At 35.9% G+C, this 23,742-nt stretch overlaps 3 protein-coding genes across 3 annotated transcripts; 1 reads left to right on the plus strand and 2 right to left on the minus strand.

Annotated features, from left to right (window-relative positions):
- Positions 1-650: 650 nt before the first annotated feature.
- Positions 651-9,954, plus strand: LOC116014209 (kinesin-like protein KIN-14E). The gene is made up of 24 exons (XM_031254213.1): positions 651-785; positions 1,348-1,624; positions 1,780-1,852; positions 1,976-2,107; positions 2,187-2,425; positions 2,548-2,875; positions 3,668-3,767; positions 3,876-4,057; positions 4,135-4,250; positions 4,492-4,594; positions 5,082-5,234; positions 5,343-5,489; positions 5,596-5,796; positions 6,150-6,314; positions 6,391-6,495; positions 6,658-6,798; positions 6,913-7,092; positions 7,286-7,412; positions 7,511-7,710; positions 7,950-8,132; positions 8,386-8,481; positions 8,570-8,767; positions 9,047-9,318; positions 9,491-9,954. Exons 2-24 carry the CDS (start codon positions 1,473-1,475, stop codon positions 9,681-9,683), a joined length of 3,786 nt encoding a protein of 1,261 aa, XP_031110073.1. The 5' UTR covers positions 651-785; positions 1,348-1,472; the 3' UTR covers positions 9,684-9,954.
- A 43-nt stretch (positions 9,955-9,997) lies between these two features.
- Positions 9,998-12,555, minus strand: LOC116014211 (probable L-type lectin-domain containing receptor kinase S.5). Its single transcript, XM_031254214.1, has 2 exons — positions 11,250-12,555; positions 9,998-11,157 (listed from the first exon to the last, which is right to left on the minus strand). The coding sequence occupies exons 1-2, from the start codon at positions 12,505-12,507 to the stop codon at positions 10,355-10,357; spliced, it is 2,061 nt and encodes a 686-aa protein (XP_031110074.1). The 5' UTR covers positions 12,508-12,555; the 3' UTR covers positions 9,998-10,354.
- Positions 12,556-17,685: 5,130 nt separating this feature from the next.
- LOC116013677 (probable L-type lectin-domain containing receptor kinase S.5) lies at positions 17,686-22,147 on the minus strand. Its single transcript, XM_031253564.1, has 3 exons — positions 21,106-22,147; positions 20,309-20,672; positions 17,686-18,725 (listed from the first exon to the last, which is right to left on the minus strand). Exons 1-3 carry the CDS (start codon positions 21,979-21,981, stop codon positions 17,902-17,904), a joined length of 2,064 nt encoding a protein of 687 aa, XP_031109424.1. The 5' UTR covers positions 21,982-22,147; the 3' UTR covers positions 17,686-17,901.
- Positions 22,148-23,742: the final 1,595 nt, after the last annotated feature.

The raw sequence follows: 23,742 nt of genomic DNA on the forward strand, positions 1-23,742 counted from the left end.
ATTGAAAAAATTAATTTTAATATTGATTCTTTAATTTGTGATTTTGAAATTCGTCATCGTCCCTTAAATTTTGGAATATTAAGTTAATTACTAAAATGAATATCAGTTAATTATGTAAAAAAATGTTGCCAACGAAAACATGACAACTTTTATTTGATAAAAGAATGACAAACAAAATTATTATTGCATATATTTTGTGTTAGGTAGAAAAATTTGAAGTATCGATTGACATCGATGCCAATTGTTACATAAATTATCATTAAAAATTATTATCAATAATACATAATATAATTATGTTTGATATATATAATAATATTATGTATAATCAATATTAATGTTGATTGACATTGTAAATTTTGTATGTAATTTTGGTCATCTTGACATAAATTTTTTGGCTCCGCTCCTATATACATAATACACTATACGTGTGTATGAACACATCATCTGCAAATACTTATTGTTCGAAATAGAAAATATACAAATAAATTTTAATAGCTTTGAGTAAATAAAGAACATAACTACATAAGCATATATTTAAATTTTATTACATTAAATGATATATTTCAACTTTGAAGTCAAAATAAAAGAGAGATATAGAAACTTATGTCTGAGATCTTGAAATTATTTAAAAAGTGCTCGTGACCCTCTCTCTCTCTCTCTCTGCATCTTCTTTATCCCTCCTTCACTCCAAAGACCAAGTAGGCTCACCATCCCTCCACCTCCACTTCTTCTTCTTTTATTTCTGGTGCTGATCTTTCATTATAAGGAAAGCAATCTTCCTTTAGGTATAATCCCCTTCTTTCTGATTCTGCTAATGTAAACGCAGCACATCACAAATGTATGTGTGAATAATGAGTGTAGACTTAGATATAGACGGCAATGTTTGAGTTGAGCTAATGTTTATGCACCCTTTTTTCTTTTGCGATAAATAAGTGTCCCTTTAATACCCATTTTGCGTTTTTTTGATCTGGTTTGTTCTTTTCATTCTGGAGGGTTCATATTGGGTTTGATTTTTGTGAACTCTTCCTGCCAGTTTTAAAGTTTCCATTTTTGTAGATCTCTGGTACTTGGGCTTCAATGTGTCTTGTCTAGTCGAGAAATTTTTACTCGTGGGATAGCTACTTGGGGATTGGTCTTCGATTTCTCTGAGTAGGTTTGAAATACTGGGGTCAATATGCTGATCTTCTGGCATATTTTTGGTTAAATTTTGAGGTTTTGAGCTTGGTTGATTACATTTTGTCGGATATGTGTTTTTAGTTTTTTTTGCATATTTGGAGGTTAAATGAATGCTTGATTTTGAAACCAAGTTATGTGGGTTGATATTCTTTAATTTATGTTCTATTTCAGTGAAAAATCAGCTATTGCTTATCAGTAGAGAATAGAAAGGTTTTCAGAAGCACTAGGATAAGTGCTGTTCAAGTGAAAGGCAGGAAGGCTATGCTTGGTAGAGAAGTTAGATAGAGTGAGGCTTTATGATCTCTGATATGCCACCAGTTATGGCTCAGAGCATGAGGTCAGGCAGGTCTTCTTTTGGCTCCAGTAATGGATATGAAACTCCTCACCATTCTTCTGCTACTTCAAGGGAGGAGGATTATGATAGTGATGGTTCAAATTTTGCTCCATTGTAAGTTCTGCTTTATCAATTGTCACTAGATTTTTGTATATTGGCATCATGATTGACTGGATGGCTGCAATGAAGGTGTGCAAAAAAATTTCTTTAATGTATCATATCTTTCTAACTCATTGCTGTTTTACAATGCATCGCATGGGACCCTGCAGCACACCAACTGCACTTTCATCAGATCTTTCTCGTGAACTTTCCGGTGCCATACCGTATATTGATAAGTTTCAGGTGAGATATTTGTCTACAAACTAAACGAAAGTCTTTTTTGTTTTGCTTTATTTTTTGTTAGCCTAATGAGTGATGGGAAAACCTTCCTTGTAATCTTCTTTGAACTTATTCTGCATATTATAGGTGGAGGTGTTTCTGAAGGCTATGCAAAAGCAGATTCACTCTGCCGGAAAACGCGGTTTCTTTTCTAAAAAATCCGTGGGCCCTCAAGTTCGAGAAAAATTCACATTTGAAGATATGCTCTCTTTCCAAAGGGTAAGGACATGAGTTTAGATGCTAAGATGTGATGATTTGCTTTGCAATCCCTAATTCAGGACAATTCTTAAAATGCCAGGAAACTATCCCGACATCAGTTTTGAAGATAAATGGAGACCTTGTTACTAGGGCAGTTAAGATTTTTCAGATCATTTTGAAGTATATGGGAGTTGACTCCTCTGATCGGGTGATTGCTATAAGCTTAGATGAACAAATTGAGCTTATTGGCAAACTATATAAGCTGGCATTGAAGCGACCTGAGCTTCGAGATGAACTGTTTGCACAAATTTCAAAGCAAACAAGAAAGAATCCTGATAGGTATTTGAATATCAAGTTGTTTAGTTGAGGAAGAAAAACTGATTTTCCTCCTTAGTCTTCTTTGATGTTACTTTTAGCTCTCAATTTAATGCGGGTGATGTGTAATGTGTTCACCTATATAGGCAATATTTGATTAAGGCATGGGAGCTGATGTACCTCTGTGCATCTTGCATGCCTGCTAGCAAAGAAATTGGTGGATACTTATCAGAGTATATTCATACTGTGGCACATGGAGCGACTACTGATTCTGAGGTCCAAGTCTTTGCATTGAACACATTAAATGCTTTGACACGCTCTGTTAAAGCTGGACCTAGACGCACAATTCCTGGCCGGGAAGAGATTGAAGCTCTATTGACTGGAAAAAAGCTAACAACAATAGTGTTTTTCTTGGATGAAACTTTCGAGGAAATTACGTATGACATGGCCACAACCGTTACTGACGCTGTTGAGGTATTCTTGTATCTTCCCTAAAATATTTATGAATTCATTTATTTTTGGTCGAATGTATAAGGAAAATGAAATAAATTGACTAGACAATTTGAGACTTTGTTTGGCATGACTCTTTGCCTTCTGGGTAGATTTGAACCTTCATCGAGAATACTGATTCTGAATTTTCTTATATGACAATGTAATTCTATGTGAAGACTTGTGTCTTAGTAGGCCATAATCGAGGAGTATTGTCCCAAACAATGTCCTATAGACTTCCTTTTTTCACCTCTTTTAAAAGGTTAACTTTATGTCTTCTAGACTTCTTTAGGTAAGTTTGATAATTATTTTTGGTTAATAGGCTTTAAATTCATGTAGCCAATTTAATTTCAATTGTTAATGTTAAGAGTCCCACATTGATAAAATAAGAGAGAACATATGAGTTTATAAGGCCATGGGTTAGATTAGCTAATTGGTTGGATTCAATCTTTTAGTGTAGTTTAGTTAAAAACTAAATTGTTGCTATGAATGCAATTTCAACCTCATTTGTTTTGTGACTCATCCGTACACCGAATGTGGAAAGTAATTGATGCTGCATTGTTTTACCTGTCATTCAAAACTATATGGGATAAAAATTAATCTTTTTGGGGGTATAAAATCTGGAAGATGAATTGATGGAACCTCACATGTGTTGATGCATGGGATGCTTCACTTTGTATGCTGTACCTTTATTAAGAAAGCTGATGTTTTTGCTAAAACTACGCTGATCTTTTGTTGACCAAGTTCTTTTCTCACATATACGTACATGCATTTCAGGAGCTTGCGGGGATAATTAAGTTGTCAACATTTTCTGGCTTTAGCCTTTTTGAGTGCCGTAAGGTTGTTACTGGTTCTAAAGGACCAGATCCTGGAAATGGTACACTTTGCTGACTCCATTACACTTCATGTTTTAGTTGTTTTTTTAATAATTTATTTATGTACAAAATTTTCTGTATGGTAATAAAAGCATCTTCTTATCATGCAGAGGAGTACATTGGTTTAGATGACAACATGTATATTGGAGATCTACTTGCTGACTTCAAGGCATCCAAAGACAAGAGTAAAGGAGAGATCATGCACTGCAAATTGGTATTCAAAAAGAAGTTATTTCGGGAGTCAGATGAAGCTGTAACAGACCAAATGTTCATGCAATTGTCTTATGTTCAAGTAAATTCACTTTTAATTGGTTACTTTCAGTGATCTGACTTCTCTCGTGCATTTTAAGAATTGGCCTATTTTAACAGTTACAACATGATTATATACTGGGGAATTATCCTGTTGGGAGGGATGATGCTGCAAAGCTATCTGCTTTGCAAATATTGGTTGAAATTGGATTTGTTAATGGCCCTGAGTCATGCGTGTAAGTAATTTTCGTTGACTTCAATTATTTCTCTTATTCACGCTATTGCATTTTTGTAATTGTATTTTGCTTTGTCACTATATACTTCATTTGATTTGATCAAGTGCTTTCTTACACTTTCTTTCTCAAGTCTAAATTTGCCCCAGTATAATGTTCAACCTGTCTAGTATCTTTTTCTTGAAGTCTTTCTCAATGAGTAAATATATCTGTTATTTACTTTTTGAAATTATGTAATTTCTAGTGATTGGCGAACACTGCTAGAGCGATTTCTACCCAGACAAATCGCAATTACTCGTGCAAAGAGGGAATGGGATTTGGACATCATTTCTCGTTATCAGTCAATGGTAAAACCTTTGAGCTCTTACATTTGAAATGGCAAAAAGTTACTCTATGGAAAATGAATATAAGTTTCCTTCCTGCTTTCACATATGTCATTTTCATTACTGTCCTTGGTCAGCATTACATGATGTATGATTTATTCATTTATCCTTTCATGAATATCTCAAATCCTCTTGTTACGACTTACGAGAAAGAATAGAACATTATTATTGTATTCAAAATACATATGTACGTATGAAGTGGTAAATATGGTAGAGATAAAGATGGCTTGGCCCATTCACATTGCTTTTTCCTATGAGTTCTGTTCTGGCTTTCTTTATCTTTTATTTTTGCTTATTACTTTTATTTGTGTGACACATTACTTCCTCCTAGGAGTTATTTTTCTGCTATGTTACCGTTATTGAGAACTTTTTGAGTAGATACGGACTACAATGCTTTGAACTTCAATTACACATTCTGTTCTCCTTATGAAGGAAGCTCATCTTATGCCAGGAAAATCTGACAAAAGACGATGCCAGGCAACAATTTTTGCGGATCTTGAGGACTCTTCCTTATGGAAATTCAGTTTTCTTTGCTGTTCGTAAGATTGATGATCCAATTGGACTCTTGCCAGGAAGAATTATATTGGGCATAAACAAGCGAGGGGTAGTGTTTCTTTTCAAGTTGAGATTGTGTATCACATGAATGTATTTGTTTTTATGTAATCTTTTCAGCCTCCAATTTTTCATTGATAAATTTGCTTGTTCATTGCAGGTTCATTTTTTCCGTCCAGTTCCAAAGGAATATTTGCATTCAGCTGAGCTAAGGGACATAATGCAATTTGGTAGCAGTAATGCCGCTGTATTCTTTAAGATGAGAGTTGCTGGTGTCTTACATATATTTCAATTTGAAACTAAGCAGGTCTGAGAGTATAATATTGAATTAAGTGTTTATAAGATGCATTCATAAATGATATTTTCTTCTGCCTCATTAATAAATGTGGCTTGGCTCTTTACCAATAATGCAGGGAGAGGAGATATGTGTTGCCCTTCAGACACATATCAACGACGTGATGTTACGCCGCTATTCTAAAACTCGCTCTGCTTCAAATGGTTCGGTTAATGGAGATCTTTCAAATAATTCCAAGACTCCAAACATGGATGTTTATGAAAAACGTATTCAGGACTTAACCAAAGCCCTTGAAGAATCCAAAAAGAAAGTCAATGAAGTGAGTAATTTTGACTTCAAGCACTTTATGGGAGTTCTTTTTCCTAACTTAACCAGTATATGGTTAACTAGGATGTCCTGTCTTTATCCATGGCTTATTTTTAATGAATTATCTGGTTTGTAGTGGTGGGGAATGTGTGGTCTTTAACTTGAATTTGTTTGGACGTAAAATTGATTGGTTTTTGACAATTTATTTCTCTTCTTTTTTCCACTATCTAGTAACTGAGTTTTTGGCCTGTGATTTGGTGTGTGGATTGTGTGCTCATTTGCAATTTCCTTGTATCTGCATATGTTTGATTATACTTTTTCTTCTCATTTTACCCGCAACACTCATGGTCGTGAGTTCTTTTACAGTTGCTGGAAGATTCAAATGAAAGAGAAAATCAAGAATTGAAAATACATGAAGAGCTGGAAAGCTTGAAAGATTGCTTGAGATCAGAGAAGCAGAATTTAGCTGCGGTGGCTAGTGATTGTGATAAATTCAAATCATTATTTGAAGAAAAAGATTCAGAACTTCAGGTAGTTATGGTTGAGAACAGTAAATTTTGATGCCATGCAAATGTATCAACTTTTGATCTCAAAAATCTTTTGGTAGGCTACGTTAGCAGAGAAGCAGAGCATGGAAATGAGGCTTGCAAAATTGAGTCCTCTAGGGTTGGAGAACAATATCAGAAAGGAATTGGTAGAAGCAAATAATCAGGTATAGCGTTGATGTCTATTTTGAAGAACTTTTTTTTTTTTAAAAATCCTAAATATATTTTGTCATCTGCAAAGTCAACCAATCTACTTTCCTTTCTCATTCAACTTATGGAGTGGAAAATTTTATATCAGTGAATAAGCTACAAGTTGTATTCAATTATAGGTCTTACGCAAGATCCAAGATGAGTTGAAAGCACGACTCATGGAGTTGCATGCTGCAGAAGAAACAAAGAGGAAGCTTTTGAATGAAAAAGTGTCATTAGAAGAAAAAATTTCAAGGCTTGAAAAGAAGAAATCTGATGAGGTACTCTCTATCTCTCTTTCTTGTTATATTGATTTTACATTTTTTAAAGTATTACATGAAAGAGTTTTTTTTTTTTCCTCATCTGATTTTTAAATGTATTTTGAAACCTTTCAGAAAAACTTTGAACATGAATGCAAGGCATTAACTGTTCAAGTTTCCGAGCTTCAAAATAAACTGGAAGAGGTTAAACAGGATTTGGCAGTTGCACAATCCACTCTTGCAGCAAAGGACAGGGAGTTGGAAGTGTTGCAGAATAATCTAAAGGAGCTCGAGGAATTGAGAGAAATGAAAGAGGTAACAATTTTATAGTTCTAAACTTTTGTAAGCAGTTATGTTTTGATGTAATAAATCTAATAATTACGACCTTTGAGGACTTTATTTTAGCCTTCTAAACTTTGTTGTATTTATTTACTCTTTTATGCTTTTCATCCTACGTGTATTAGACTCCTCCATAGTCTAAAGTCTAAACATATTATGCTTCTATCAGGATATTGATCGAAAGAATGAGCAAACTGCAGCAATTTTGAAGATGCAAGGGGCACAGTTGGCTGAGATGGAAGGACTTTATAGAGAGGAACAACTATTGAGGAAAAGATACTTTAACATGATAGAAGGTACTATACCATTGACTAGTTCTAGGCTTAACCTAAAATTAGAAACTTTTGGTGTTTGTTTTTACTAAGAAGAGCAAGTGCCTTCTGAAATATCTCAGATATGAAAGGAAAAATCAGAGTCTGCTGTAGATTAAGGCCACTTAGTGACAAAGAAATTGGTGCAAAGGAAAGAAATGTGGTCACAAGTGCTGATGAGTTCACTGTCGAACATTTGTGGAAAGATGAGAGAAAACAACATATATATGATCGTGTTTTTGACGAAAACTCTACTCAAGAAGATGTATTTGAAGATACAAAGGTAAGCATAAGAAAATTTGGAGTCATTCACATATTTAGAAATATTTTACAGTTGGGGTTACGGCTTTTTTGTGCTTCAACAGGTTAAGAAAGTATAGATGAACAGATACTACAATGTAATAGAGTCAGTAGTACTCAAAAAAATTTTTTTACAGTTGGGGTTACGGCTTTTTAAAAAAAAAAAATCTTTTAATACGCCTAGTTCCTTTAACATTTTTTTAAAACCTTGAATTGATGCAGTTTTTGGTGCAATCTGCTGTTGATGGATACAATGTGTGCATCTTTGCATATGGACAAACGGGCTCCGGGAAGACATTTACAATTTATGGATCTGATAGAAATCCCGGACTAACACCAAGAACTATCTCTGAACTTTTTAAAATTATCAAGCAGGATAGCAACAAGTTCTCCTTTTCCTTGAAGGTAGCACATTTTCTAATGCTATGTAAGGTTTTTATAGTTTGATGTGATTAATAATTAGAGCTACTAGTCACTATATAATGATGCTATACCTACTTGTAATAGGTTTTAAGTTCTAATGAATTGAAGTTTGTATGCTAGGTTTTGCTTTTTCTATTGTACCTTTTTTGGTGCTCCTAATATTGTTTATGTGCACGCAATTTTGTTCCATGTGAAAGTACCATGATTCATTTACCGGTTATTTTGAACAATGCAGACTTACATGGTGGAATTGTATCAAGATTCATTGGTAGACCTCCTCCTACCAAAGTCTGCAAATCGTTTGAAACTGGAAATAAAAAAAGATTCGAAGGTGACTGTTAATTGGGAACTTATTTTGACCGTAATCACATTAATATATTTATTTGTCTCTGATATGTGTTTTTTTCTTTAATAAACAGGGCATGGTTGTTGTGGAGAATGTGTCTGTTGTAGCTGTTTCGACATACGAGGAGCTAAAAGCTATTATTCAGAGAGGATCTGAGCAGCGTCATACAACTGGAACCCTTATGAACGAACAGAGTTCTAGATCTCACTTGATTCTTTCTATTATTATCGAAAGTACAAATCTTCAAACACAAACTATTGCTAGGGGAAAGGTATGAAAAATGATTGCTATTGTTCTTGAAATAATTATTTGATACATGGGGGTAACCCCCACCAAGATGGCTAAAGATGCAAACCTATAACCACAAGGTCACGAGTTTGAATCTCAGCCTTCTTGGTTTGAGCCGATAAGCTATGGGTAACCTAGGTTGGTTTACCTCCTTGTGGTCCTTTGCCAGCTAGGGTCACAAGGCGGGGTTTACCCAGTGTACACCCTTATAACTATGAATATATGTCATTTATGGTTCTTTCAATGTTGTTTCTTGATGCAGCTAAGTTTTGTGGATCTTGCTGGATCTGAAAGAGTGAAAAAATCGGGCTCTTCTGGTAAACAGCTAAAGGAAGCTCAAAGCATTAACAAATCGCTCTCAGCACTTGGGGATGTCATTAGTGCATTGTCTTCTGGGGTCCAACACATCCCTTACCGAAACCACAAGCTAACCATGTTGATGAGTGATTCACTTGGTGGAAACGCCAAAACGCTAATGTTTGTCAACATATCTCCCGCTGAATCAAACTTGGATGAGTCTCACAACTCCTTGACGTACGTTACCCTTCTCTGTATATTTATGGACTACTATATTGACTCTTTGTGCTTCAGTAGGTTGAAAAAGTTGTTATGAACAGATACTGCATTGTAACAGAGTCAGTAGTACTCAAAAAATATATTCTTGATGTAATTTTGTGTCACTAACTCTACTTGTCATGCTATTCAGGTATGCATCAAGAGTGCGGTCTATAATCAACGATCCCAGCAAGAACGTTTCGTCCAAGGAAGTGGAACGTTTGAAGAGATTAGTGGCGTATTGGAAGGAGCAAGCTGGGCAGAAGGGGGAGGATGAGGATTTGGAGGAGATCCGAGAAGAGAGACCTACCAAGGATAAAACCGATGGCCGTGTTTCCATGTAAAACACACCACGTTTCTGGTTACCAACTGCTGGTTGGGAAGAACGCGATACACTGCACGTGAAGTGGATTAACCAAACCGGCATTTGTAAGGTAGCAGATGAACCAACCCCTTGTCTGTATTAATTTCTTATGGGGCAGGTTGCTCTCCAGGGTTTTGTTGTTAGATAGATTAGAGAAGTGTAATGATATGTGTATATTTAATATTTTACACGATGATGACTCTCCTCTACCTACCATGTTTGGGGTTAGTAAATGAGAAAATTGTCAATTCTTTCTTAGTTATTATACTGAATTTTGTTGTAACAGTGCAGAAATTTGCAGTTGCCTCAAACATTCAAGAATTTAAACTATACAAGGAAGAAGAATTTCAGCTCTCGGGAACCCTAACCAAGTTGGTCAGACTATTGACTTTGTAACCATAAGATTACAAGTTTGACTTCGAAGAGCTGGTTAACTATAGACAACTTAGGCTGATTTATCTTCTTGTGATCTTTTACTGACTAAGGTCACAAGGTCTCTCGAGTCATTTCAGCTACCTATAGACCTATATCACACCAAGAAAAACTAGTGCAAATCCTATGTATCCTGGCTATAACAAATATAACTATAGGGAAGAAAAGTGAATGGAAAAGGAAAAAGAATACACCATTGATGATAGTTCATAAATTTAACTATACCAAGGAGTTTGTGTGCTCTGTATTGGTCTGGCTCCATCCTGAGTTGAAGGGGGAAATTGGGATAGTTGTTGTATCAGTTTGAGATGAATCTATATCAATGGGCAGTGCTGATGGCCACACAAATGCAGGCCTGAATGGAGGAACATTTGGCACTGGAAATGAGCCTAGTATGATCTGAACAACCTCAGATGTTCTTGGCCTTTCATTAGCAATAGGATGAGAGCAAGCCAGTCCTAGCAGCAGAAGTCTTTTAGCTTCTTCGACGACGAAATCTTCCTTGAGCCTTTTGTCCACTGCCTCGAGGATCCTCCCATCGCGATGCAGGAACCAAACCCAGTCTACGAGGGACTGGAAGCCGCCAATCTTGGTCCCGGGTCTCTGTCCACACACAACCTCCAGCAACACTGCCCCGAACGCATAAACATCAGACTGCTCAGTGGCCTTGCCCGTGAGGAGACACTCGGGTGCAATGTACCCAATTGTGCCCGCCACTCCCTCGCCCTCAGTATACGAGGTTCTCTCGTTGTCAAGCGCCCGTGCCAGGCCAAAGTCGCCTAGGCGGGCATTGAAACCGGAGTCGAGCATGATATTGCTAGCTTTAAGGTCACGATGCACAACCCTCTGCTCGAACTCGTTGTGGAGATACTGCAAGGCGTAGCCTACGCCCGACACAATTTTACACCGCAATTCCCAACTCAACGGATCCGTTTCACCCCCTATGAAGAGGTGCTGGTCCAAGCTTCCATGGGGCATGTACTCATACACCAATAGTAGCTTCCCATGCCTATGGCACCATCCTGCGAAAACACCATTAGGTCAGACAATCATGACAAAAACACAAATAACAAACCATAATTAGTCTGGTTTAAGCTGGGAAACCTGAAAGTACCTAGAAGCTTGACGAGATGTTTATGGCGGAGACGATTGATAATACTAAGCTCGGCCAAGAAATCACCCTGACCCTTGATGCTCTCCCTGGAGAACCACTTAACAGCAATCTCCAAACCCTCACCTGCCAACCACCCTTTGTAAACCACCCCATATCCTCCCTGTCCAAGCTTATTCTTCTCACCAAAATTCTCTGTAGCTTTCTTCAACTCCTTAAACTTAAACTCTCTTGGAGTTCCAGGCAGGCTCTTCAGTGCTCCCAAGATCAAAGATGGATTCCTTAGCTTCCTTTTCTTCTGCACTAAATACACCAACCAAGCCACCACAATCAACCCCACCACCACCACAGGCACCCCAACCCCAACCCCAATCTTCCACCAATCATTCTTTTCTGGGAAATAAGTGATTGTAAAGTTCCATCTCAGCACACAGTTGAGCTGATATCCTGCCCCATTCGAAGCTGAGAACCCGAAATATGATTCTTGATTCAAATACTGTCTGATATCAAGTTCTGAGGTTAGGATAGGGGAACCCGGCTTAGGTTTTGTCTGCCCATTTGGATCCTCTTGCTTAGCAATGTATACTTCCATAACCTTTGCAGTCCCATTGTATTTTACCCAGACATCGTAGAACACTGTGTCGTTAATTGGGGCCAAAATAATGCCTAGAGGTGTTAAAGATTGAACCTTTTTGGATGTATAACTGTTGATATCAATCCCTATATGATTATCATCGGGATCAGAATCCTGCATACTATTATCGAACTCAACGGCTATGATTTGGTTGGTGGAGTTCCCATCTGTTGACGCATTTGTGAGCCCCAAGAACTTGCCGGAGCTGTTGGCCGGCGGCGAGTCCATGTTCGGCGCAATCAAGAACGCTAGCCCTCCTAACGTGTTGTTAGGGGGTGGCTCTCCGGCGGTGTCGTTCTGGGGTGCAACATTGATGCGAAAATAGGACTCGAAAGATGCGACGCTGCTTGTGTTTTCTGATTTGTCGCCGTCCCAAAGCCGGAAAGGCTTGTCCAGAAACGCTCTGCCGGACTGGTTTATCACTTGGAAGACTTGGCGGTTGTTGGCGGTGTCCTTGGTGACTTGGATGGCGTTACTGTCGATTTCTGCGTTAAGGAAATGAAGATTGTCGGGATAATTGTTTTGGTCGAAGTCTGAGAATTGGACGGTGAAGTTTTTTTCGGCTTGTGAAAATATGAACTGGGAACAGCAAAGAACGAGGATGAAGATGATCTTGAAAAATCCCATTTCTAACTTTATCTATCTTCTTTTAAAATTTTTTATAATGAGTACCATTGCCATCTTTTTATACTTATATTAGATAAGCTTTGAATGGTATTGGCTAGGCAGAATGCTGCAGATAGATACTTCTTGGAAATGAAATGTGAGGAAATAGGAGTTTCCATGAAATTGCCTTCATCAAATTGACTTGTATTTTGTTTTATTTTATTTTACTTGCTCAATTATTTCGTTTTGTTTTGTTGTTATCAAGTCTGATCAATTAGACGACTAATATGGTTGGAATTGCCTGTAAATAATATCCTTTTCATCTACAAATAAGTTGGAATTGCACTTAGCTAACTACGATTCTATGAAGCTATGATGCATTTATCATGGGGAGATGGATAGTGGTTTGTAGATTGTGATTGTGAGGATCGTGTAAAGAATGTCTAATTAAAGATTTGAGCAAGGATTAGTGGCACGAACTTCGAAACATTCACATGAAACTTTTACTTCTTGTTTATATAGCGATGAATTTTCATTATTTACGCCTTGGACTTTACAAGTTTGAATTGATATTTCTTCGGATGAAATTTAACTTTTCATAATTTCTTTTATTTGCTAGTCGTATGAGTATGTTGTGATCTCGTATTATGTATTTAGTTTTTTCTATAATATTCACATTTCATTTTTAGTATGTTTTAAAATTTCAAGCAATAGTGTATTATAGGCAAAATAAGACAACATAAGCCTTTTTTTTTTTTCAACTTCAAATTCCTTAAAGCGTGTCTGCGTGTGCAACAAATAATTATGTATAAGAAAGTCAACGTATTACATTTCATACAATATCAAATCTTCTTCTCTTCTAGATCTAGAGTCTAGACTAGATGAATGCTTGATTTATTAGAATAATTCAAGAAATGTTATATTGTAAATTCAAACTTCTTACTTTATCAAACCCTATTGGAATTTCTCACTTTTTTCCTTAATTAGCTTCTTCAAAATTCTGACTTTTCTATGGACATTTGAAATTTAATTAATTTAGCCAATAAAATAAATAAATTGTCTTATAATATTAAAATTAGTTGTCGTAAGAAGTAAAGTGAAAAGAACTCTAATATAATAATATTGTTAATTAATATGGGTCGATATGTAACTCACCACTTGCTGGATAGGACGTACAGACCAAGAAATCATCAACCCATTGTAAAATTGAGTTGGTTTGGGCAAACCAACTTGCCAAAATTTTAGAAAATAATAAAATAAAAATTGATGTTCTTAATTGCCATTTCTCCATGAGGCTAGATGACAAATGCTGGATGAAGCTAAGGCTAAGGCAATGAGCATATGGAAACTGCAATTTTACTATTTCAGAAGGACTAGGGTTTCTTGGGAAATTTTGTATGGGTGTAGACAAAAACACGGACAAGAATCAAAACACTTCAGCATATTTTTTTCTTACAATTTTTTGAAAAGATCAATTGGGTTACAACAAGATAATTCAACAGAAAAAAAAAAGTTAAGAATTTGTATAATTTTTTTTTAAAGAAAAACTTATGTTGCAAGTAAAGTTAAGAAAATAGATAATAATAGTGATATTAAATTCAGCCATGTGGAAGTTATGTGAGGTTGCACAAAATTGTCAAACTTATATTACCAAATTTCTGTAAAAAATGACAATTATATATATATATATATATATATATATATATATATATATATATATATATATGAGTTAATACCCTGAAGTCATCCGAGTATGTTGATTTTGTCACGTTTAGTACTAAACTTTCAAATTGTTACCATCCGTGGTCCAAGTTAACAATTCATGGTTTTTCAACTTTTAATTTAAAATTTAACTAGTTGTGGTCCTCTTGAGTGGACAATGGATGGTTAATTTGAAACTCTTTATCATTTTTTAGGACGTCTTGTGGTCATTTTAAACTCGGATTATTTTAAAAATTAGGACCACGAGTGATTATTTTTTAAAACTTGGAGGACCATTGGATGCCATTTAAAAGTCGAGGAATCACAACTGGTAAATCGCTAATACTCGAAGAGTCGGAGGACCATTGGAGGTATTAACTTATATACGAAATGTTTACAATTGAATGTTCACAATTTCAATTGTGAACATTTATGATGTAAATTGTGATAGGTCCACCTTGTAAGGTGTACCCCACGGTATAACCATTAGTATTGAGGTCCTATAGGCTTACTGGCGCGTAGTAGGCCTTACCGCCTTAGTACTTAGGCCATGGGGTGAGTTTTTAACTCCTTTAATTTTCTTAGGTAATTGTCAATGGTACCTTTAAACTCTTTTAAAATATCTCTTTAATGCAATAGTCAAAGGTACCTTTAGCCTCTTTTAAAATATCTTTTTAAACAATAAAATTCAATAAACTCTTGAAGATTAATTGTTTTGATAACAACAGTCCCTATTGAAAATATTTGATTGATGATACGGTTCTATGTCAATTTTTTTGAGTAATATTGACTTCGAATTTTATCATGTGACCTTCCTTGAAAAAGAGCCACAAAAATAAAGGTAAAATTTCTATGTCAATTTAACTACTAAGTATGAACACGTGTAAATTACTAGTAATCCGTAATAATCTTTTTTTTTTTTTATTATTTTGAGAAGATAATCCGTAATAATCTAATACCAATAGAGTCAATCACTTCTTTGGTCCATATGAGATAAGAACTTCACTGTGAAATTCTATAGTCAAACATTCAAGTAACAAATAGTGAAGTAAATTAACTTCACTCTAACCTCTTTGGTCCATTAGTGAATTAAATCAATTTTTATGAGTTTTTAACTCCTTTAATTTTCTTGGGCAATTGTCAAAGTTACATTTAACCTCTTTAAAAATATCTCTTTAGATAGTAAAACTCAATAAACTCTCGAAGATTGATTTTCTTGATAACAAATCAGAACTAGAAGATTAACATTTTTGAAACAAACAAGCAAAGTCAAAAGGTTAAGTCTTCTTAAATTACACTAGAGAACTTGATCAATAAAATCTTACAAAACTTAAAATAATATCTACAACTTCACAATATTGTATTTAAATTCTTGGTAAGTATGTCTAAAATTTTAAGCACAACATTACTACTGGACTTGCTGTTGCATATGTACGTGTTTATGGTTTGTGTTTAGTAATTTTGGTAATTAAGTCTTTCAGGATTTTTAAAAATTAAAAGTTATTTTCAAAAAAAAAAAAAAAGTTAAAGAAGTTTTTCTTTTGGCAAAAGGGTCAAATAGACCCATGTACTAACACTGATTGTTCATCCAGCACCATGAACTAAAATATGGTCCATCTAAGTCATTATACTCCTAATTATTTTTCATCTAGCATTTTTAGCCCATTTCTAACAAGTAACCCATCTAATTTGTTGACATGGAAAAATAAAATATCAAAAAATGATGACATGTTATTTATATGAATGTTTTGGATGATTTTACCCTATTTCATTAATGAAGAAAATGATTTCTTGCAATGAAATAGGGTAGAAGTCAAAGTTGTTATATAATGTTTTAATTACAGTGTACTGCACAACTGTGTATGTATAGTGGGATATTCAAAGTTGTTCGACAATGAAATTACATGAAAATCGATATATTAAAATTAAATATAATAAATTAAGATATTATATTGGGTAAATTTTATTATTTTAAAAAAAATAATTTAATTTTTATATATCAATTTTCATGGAATCTCATTGTTGAACGATACTCAATACCCCGCTATACATATACAGTGCACTCCGCTATACATACACAGTACACTATAGTTGAAACTTTATATAGCAACTTTGATTTTTGCCCTATTTCTTTCCAAGAAATCATCCAAAAATACAATATCTTAAGTTATTCAATTATCCAAAAATCCAAAAATATTAATTTATTTTTAAAATAAAATAAAATTTACCCAATACAATATATCTTAAGTTATTATAAAAATAATTTAATTTTCATATATCGATTTCTATGAAATCTCATTGCCGAACGATAATGAATACCCCGCTATACATACACTCATGTAGTTAAAATTTTATATAACAATTTTGATTTCTACCCTATTTCATTGCAATAAATTATTTTTTTCATTAATGAAATATGGTAGAAATCATCTAAAACATCCATATAAATAACATGTCATCATTTTTTCTAATTTTATTTTTTCATGTCATCAAATTAGATGTGTTACTTGTTAGAAATAGGCTAAAAATGCTAGATGAAAAATAATTAGGAATATAATGACCTAGATGAACCATATTTTAGTTCATGGTGCTAGATGAACAATCAATGATAGTACATGTGCCTTTTTGACCCTTTTTTTTCCTGATAAGTATAGCAGGCCAATCTATGACCCACTTGGCCCATGACCCAAGGAGACAATCATTACATTGTGAACCATTGACATAATTTTTTTAATATATTTTTTTGCAAAAATATACCGAAGATTCAGTATATTGGCCCAAGTAAATTTTTTTTTTTATTTTAAGTATATTGAAGATTCATTTTTGTATATTGAATGTTTATTTTTAGTATACTAAATGTTTATATTTATATATAATACTTAATAATGAACTTTTAGTATATTAAAAGTGAACATTTTTCATGATACAAACCAAGTTCCAGTGCGACAAGGCCTTAACGTGTGATCACACTATTAGGTATGCAAAAACACATCAATTGTGTTAGGAAATGCAGAACAATGAAATGCATCAACGCATCACAAAATGCATTGCACACACGAAAAAAACACGACATACTTCACCACACTTAACAGTGCGTTTCCAAACACTGTGTGACATGTTTATGCATACCTAATGGTGCGTTTTATAGTGCATTTGTGTATTTCTTTGTTATGTGTTTCCTAACATTATTAGTACGTTTTTACATACTTAATGGTACGGTCACACTGACTGCACTTTAAAATCTGATCGCATTTGAGCTGACATCTATCATGACAGTGACACACAATATAATTTAATTTGTCCTGAGAGGTCCGCATATAAACTTATCCTTATTATGTGATAGGTCAGACTGATGGACCCAATATATTTTAGCAATTCTAAATATAGAATTTATATATTAAGCTTGACTCAAAAAAAAAAAAAAAGTCTTCTATTATACCATCTCTAAGCGTAGCTAGCACTCCAAAAGCTAAAAAAACAAAACTTAAAATTTTCACATTCAAGAATTTACATTGGTTTCTCTACCTATGCCATCCTTGTTCCAATAAACGAATCGAAGCCATATTTATATCTGTTCTTTAAAAAAAAAAAAAAAAAACTAATGGAAATCTTATGACTTCCAAAGACAAAAATAATTACAGCCGGGAAGAAAATTAAAATGAAGCAAAAGAAAAGAGAAATCACCATTGGTTATAGTTGTTCACAAATTTTTAACTATACCAAGGAATCAGAGTGTCCTGTGCTGATCTCCCCAGTACTGACACAATGTGGAGTCCATCCTGGGTTGAACTGGGAAGTTGTGATAGATGTTGTCTCAGCCTCAGTTGAATCTATGTCAATGGGAGCCATGGAAGGCCACACAAATGCAGGCTTGAAAGGAGGCACATAAGGGACTGAAATTGACCCTAATATGATCTGAACAACCTCAGATGTTCTTGGCCTTTCATTGGCAATAGGATGAGAGCAAGCCAGTCCTAAAAGCAGAAGCCTTTTAGCTTCATCGACGACGAAATCTTCTTTCAGCCTTTTATCCACTGCCTCGAGGATCCTCCCGTCGCGATGCAGGTACCAAACCCAGTCCACGAGGGACTGGAAGCCGCCAATCTTGGTCCCGGGTCTCTGCCCGCACACGACCTCCAGAACCACTGCCCCGAAAGCATACACATCGGACTGCTGCGTGGCCTTGCCCGTGTGGAAACACTCGGGCGCAATGTACCCCATTGTGCCCAGCACCCCTTCAGCCTCAGCGTACGAGGTTCTCTCGTTGTCAAGTGCCCGTGCTAGCCCGAAGTCGCCCAGGCGGGCGTTGAAATTGGTGTCTAGCATCACGTTGCTGGCTTTGAGGTCACGGTGCACCACCCTCTGCTCGAACTCGTTGTGGAGATACTGCAAGGCCGAGGCCACGCCAGACACGATTTTATACCTTAGTTCCCAACTCAACGGATCCTTTTCCGGGGCGGAGAAGATGTGCTGATCTAAGCTGCCATGGGGCATATATTCATACACCAAAAGTAGCTTCCCATACTTGTGGCACCACCCTGTGAAAACATCCCAATAATTAAACTCCTATTTCATAAATCCAGTTCCTTATTTTGAGTACTACTGACTCTATTACAGTGTAGTATCTGTTCATAGCCTACTGAAGCTTACAAATAGTCAACAGTGGTCTCCACTGAGGCTCGAACCCACTCCCTTGGGAGTGTAAACCGGGTGCCACTAGACCACAAGATCTTTGGTCATAAATCCAGTTCCTAAGATTGTCTTTTCTTGACAATAACAAAATGTTTTTCTATCAGCTATGCAAAAGTCAACCTTAAAATATTCTATGCAATTTGCTAGGAAATTGCATACTAAGCAACCACCCCTATTGAAAACGTTTGATTGATGATTGGTTTCTATGTCAACTTCACTGCTATAGGTTCATATACTTTGGAGTGCATTGAAAAGTCACCATACAAGACATTTTAAGGGTCAATTCATACTATTTTAGACCAGAAAAACATCATAAATGCATATGACCTAAAAAGATTTTAAAGTCGTATATGTCAGCATCAAAACATAGTGGATTGGTTTTTGATACATATAAATTAAAAGTCTGTGTTTATCCAAATCAGATGCACAGTAAAGACAGGCTCAAAGGTCTATTCAACACTTTACATTCAACTAGATTAGCCCAAGTAATCTTCCTTGCTTTTGGACCACTCTAGGTTGTAATATCTTTCATGCATCATAAAGATAGACAATCATTGTACATACTTAATGACTTCTTCCTTGCTGGCTAAAATGTCCACTTTCTGAACTTTTATTTATTTATTTTTTTGGTGACAAGGACTTAGAGATAAACCTAATAAATAAAAAAAAATGGAATCGAATCTATTCCAAAACAAAAAGAAAATGATTTTAGTTTACCACATAAATAAATTATCCTAAAAGCAATCTTAATCCCCCCAAAAAAACTCCAAACTATATCATAAATTCATTTGATTGAATTAATGTTTAATGATGGAGTAAAAGTAAAATGGTAAATTTCTAACTTTTTTGCCCACAAAGGGCGAAATTCCCCACTCCTTGATTGAATTAATGTTTAATGATGGAGTAAAAGTAAAATGGTAAATTTCTAACTTTTTTGCCCACAAAGGGAGAAATTCCCCACTCCGATCTAACGGGATTGTGTAGGGGTAAATCAAGGTAGCTCGGTCCCTTAGATGGGAGGACTAGTGCCCAGGGCCAGTACCCACAAGGAACTGAGCCACCCCATAATAGGTGAAATTTTTATTCTGCGACTGTCAGGACTCAATATTACGATCTTACCCACAATCTACCACTCAAGAACCAATTGAGCTACTCGACGGCCAATTTCTAACCTTTCTTGTTTTTCTAAGTTCTAAGGTGGGCCGCCCTGTTGGGTAAAGACCATCATGATCTAAGGCAGCTAATTCAGTTCATTGAATGTTTTGGCACAAACAGAACTATCTAACAACCCAAACGTAACATCAAATCACAAACAAGAAACAGATGAATGTTTAAGGCAAATTCAAGACATCCTAGTTGTCTAATCATGATGAATTGTTGAGAACACCAATGAAATCTGTGAATTGAAGCAAAGAACAAACATACATACCTAGAAGCTTGACAAGATGTTTATGGCGGAGACGGTTAATAATGGTAAGCTCAGCCAAGAAATCATCCTGGCCCTTGATGCTCTCCCTGGAGAACCACTTAACAGCAATCTCCAAATTCTCACCAGCCAAACACCCTTTGTAAACCATCCCATATCCTCCCTGCCCAAGCTTATTCTTCTCATCAAAATTATCCGTAGCTTTCTTCAAATCCTTAAACTCAAACTCCCTAGGAGTTCCAGGAAGGCTCTTGAGCGCCCCCAGAATTGCAGATTGAGTCCTCAGCTTTCTCTTCTTCCGCATCCTGCAAACAATCCAAACCGCCCCAATCAGCCCTAGAACCGCCACGGGCACCCCCACCCCCACCACAANATGATGAATTGTTGAGAACACCAATGAAATCTGTGAATTGAAGCAAAGAACAAACATACATACCTAGAAGCTTGACAAGATGTTTATGGCGGAGACGGTTAATAATGGTAAGCTCAGCCAAGAAATCATCCTGGCCCTTGATGCTCTCCCTGGAGAACCACTTAACAGCAATCTCCAAATTCTCACCAGCCAAACACCCTTTGTAAACCATCCCATATCCTCCCTGCCCAAGCTTATTCTTCTCATCAAAATTATCCGTAGCTTTCTTCAAATCCTTAAACTCAAACTCCCTAGGAGTTCCAGGAAGGCTCTTGAGCGCCCCCAGAATTGCAGATTGAGTCCTCAGCTTTCTCTTCTTCCGCATCCTGCAAACAATCCAAACCGCCCCAATCAGCCCTAGAACCGCCACGGGCACCCCCACCCCCACCACAATCTTCCACCAATCTTTCTTCTCCGGGAAGTATTTAATCGTAAAGCTCCATCTCAAAACGCAGTTGAGTTGGTACTTAACCCCAGTGGAAGCAGAGAACCCAAAGTACGATTCTTGATTCAAATGATCTCTGAGATCAAGACCTAGTTTTAGAACAGGGGAATCTGGCTTGGGCGAGTCGGGGCCTAATTGGGTCTCTTGTTTACCAATATAAACCTCCATAACTTTTGCAACCCCGTCGTACTGTACCCACACATTGTAGAAACTCGCATTGGAGCTATTGGGGGCCAAAACGATGCCGTGAGCCCTCAAAGATTCAACCTTTACAGATCTAACGCCATTTATGTCAATCCCGACGTGGTTATCGTCCGGATCAAAGGATTGCTTGTTAGTATCGAGCTCAACCGCGACGAATTTGTTTGTAGAGTTACCATCTATGGAAGAATTGGTGAGCCCCAAGTACTCTCCAAAGCTGTTTTCGGGCAATTCTGGGTTGGAAGCAATCAAGAAAGTTAGCCCTTCTGCCGTGGAGCCTTCTTGGGGGTAAATATTGATCCGAAAAGTGGAGTTAAAAGACGCCACGCTTGAATTTCCCGAGCCTTCCCAGAGGCGGAAGCCTTTCTTGAGGAAAACCCTGCCGGAATTATTTGTTTTCTTGAAGTTAAAGGTGTCGTCTGAAGCTGTGTCGGGGGTGAGCTGCATGGCATTGTGGGTAAATGTGACATTTTGGCGCTCAAGATCGTTGATCACTCGCTCTTCGCTTGGATCGAAGCTATCGAATTGGATGGTGTAGTTTTTTTCAGCTTGCAGGAATACGGCCTGGGAACAGCAAAGAAGGATGATGACGGTGATCGCCGCCGGAAAAAGTCCCATCGCCGGAAAAAGCTAAGCTAGGGAGGGAGAATGAAAGAAGTGAGAGAATGAAAGGGAGTAAAGATGGAGACTTTGAAGCACGTTTAGCTCTCTCCTTTTTATATTTTAATGATTTGGTGGCGATAAAATGCGGGCCAAGGGGAACAGCGACTGGGTTTTGGGCGTTGAAGTTTGAACGAGGCTTCGCCAATCGCCATTGGCAATTTCTAGGAAATGAAATGAAATTCCAGGTGGAGGGAGGGAATCTCTATGAAAGGAATCAAAACAAAGATTTCACCACTCATCTTATAGAGTTATAGATCTTAGGGGTTTGTTAAACAAAAATACTAGTATTAAATTTGTTAGGTTAATCAATAAATTGAACTGTATTTTGAGTATTGATAAAATTAAATTGGCTCAATGAACAACTGGGAGTTGTTTTGACTTTTGAGCATTCTTGAGAAGACGAGTTAAAATAGTGTCAGAATTTGTAGGTACTACCCTTTGTAAATTGGACATTATTATTATGGAGTTTTCCAGTTGTGATTGTGAATAAGTTTACTTTTTTTCAATTACTTACATTAAGGATTTAACCATTTCATTTTTAGCGAATTGACGACTTTGATAAGATTTTTAACAAGAAAATAGCATCCGGGTTAAATTTGTCACTTCATTGACAAAATTTATATATTACTAATAGCTAAGGAAATAAATTTATGCGTTCACACTATTATATGATTAAAAATGTAATTTCCATTTATTATTATATTAAATTTTATTATTTTTAAATTGTACTGAAATAGGCACATGATCTACTGACCGGCTCTTACATGTTAGAATTTTAAAATCCAATGAGATTATTATAGTCTTACTGTTTTACATTCACCATAATTATTAGCAAAGTTTATTGTGTTGTAGACCATGCTTTTATATAATTTTTTTTTTGGATATTATGTTTTGCAGTTTGCACATAAGGAAGGAGCCGTATGATATTTTTCAACTTTATTTTTTTTAAAATAAAAAGAGAAATGTCGCTCCGAAAGGATAGTTGAATGGGTAGAGTACAATTCTTATATCTTGAAGGTCACTCCACTGTTCAACCCCTCACACAAGATTTTTCTTTTTTTTTTAAGTGCGATTTATCATTCTTTTGTGATTTTTCACATTTTCAAACACTACACCGAACCGCAATCTTCTGCGTACAAAGAATTTAACTCCAACCCAAACCAACTTAGTGAAATTCATCTCCAAATTATTTGCGGTGAAATTCAAACCCTACCGTGCTGCCAGTTTTAAGTTGAATTGAACCATTGCCCTAAGGGCATTCATGACTCATTTATTTGATCACATGTTATTTGCGTAACATTGTTAGTATATATTAGCTAGCTTCCTAGATGGTACTAATATATTGACCAACAATCACCAAACTTAATTGGTCAAAGCCATTTGGCCAGACGTATCACTGTTCAGACTAATATTAAATTACTCATCAAGCTTACAGTGTACATTTATACCTGGCATCTTTTTAATTATAATATATGTAAAAAGACTTTATAGTTTAGACATTAGGCAGAGAAAAAAACTTCAATTTTATTTATTATTCATTTCAAATATATCAAGAAAAATAAATCGATTCAGTTACGACTTTTGTAAGAAATGTAAAGAAGCTGAGAGATTTTTTCACGTACTCATGACAATAATTAATTACTAAGATTTACCACTATTAATTATCATTAATAATAATTTTAGAGGTTGTGACTTTTTATAAATTGCTCCGTATAA

The sequence above is a fragment of the Ipomoea triloba genome, chromosome 3 (genome assembly GCF_003576645.1).
Source record: "Ipomoea triloba cultivar NCNSP0323 chromosome 3, ASM357664v1".
Lineage (NCBI taxonomy): Eukaryota > Viridiplantae > Streptophyta > Magnoliopsida > Solanales > Convolvulaceae > Ipomoea > Ipomoea triloba.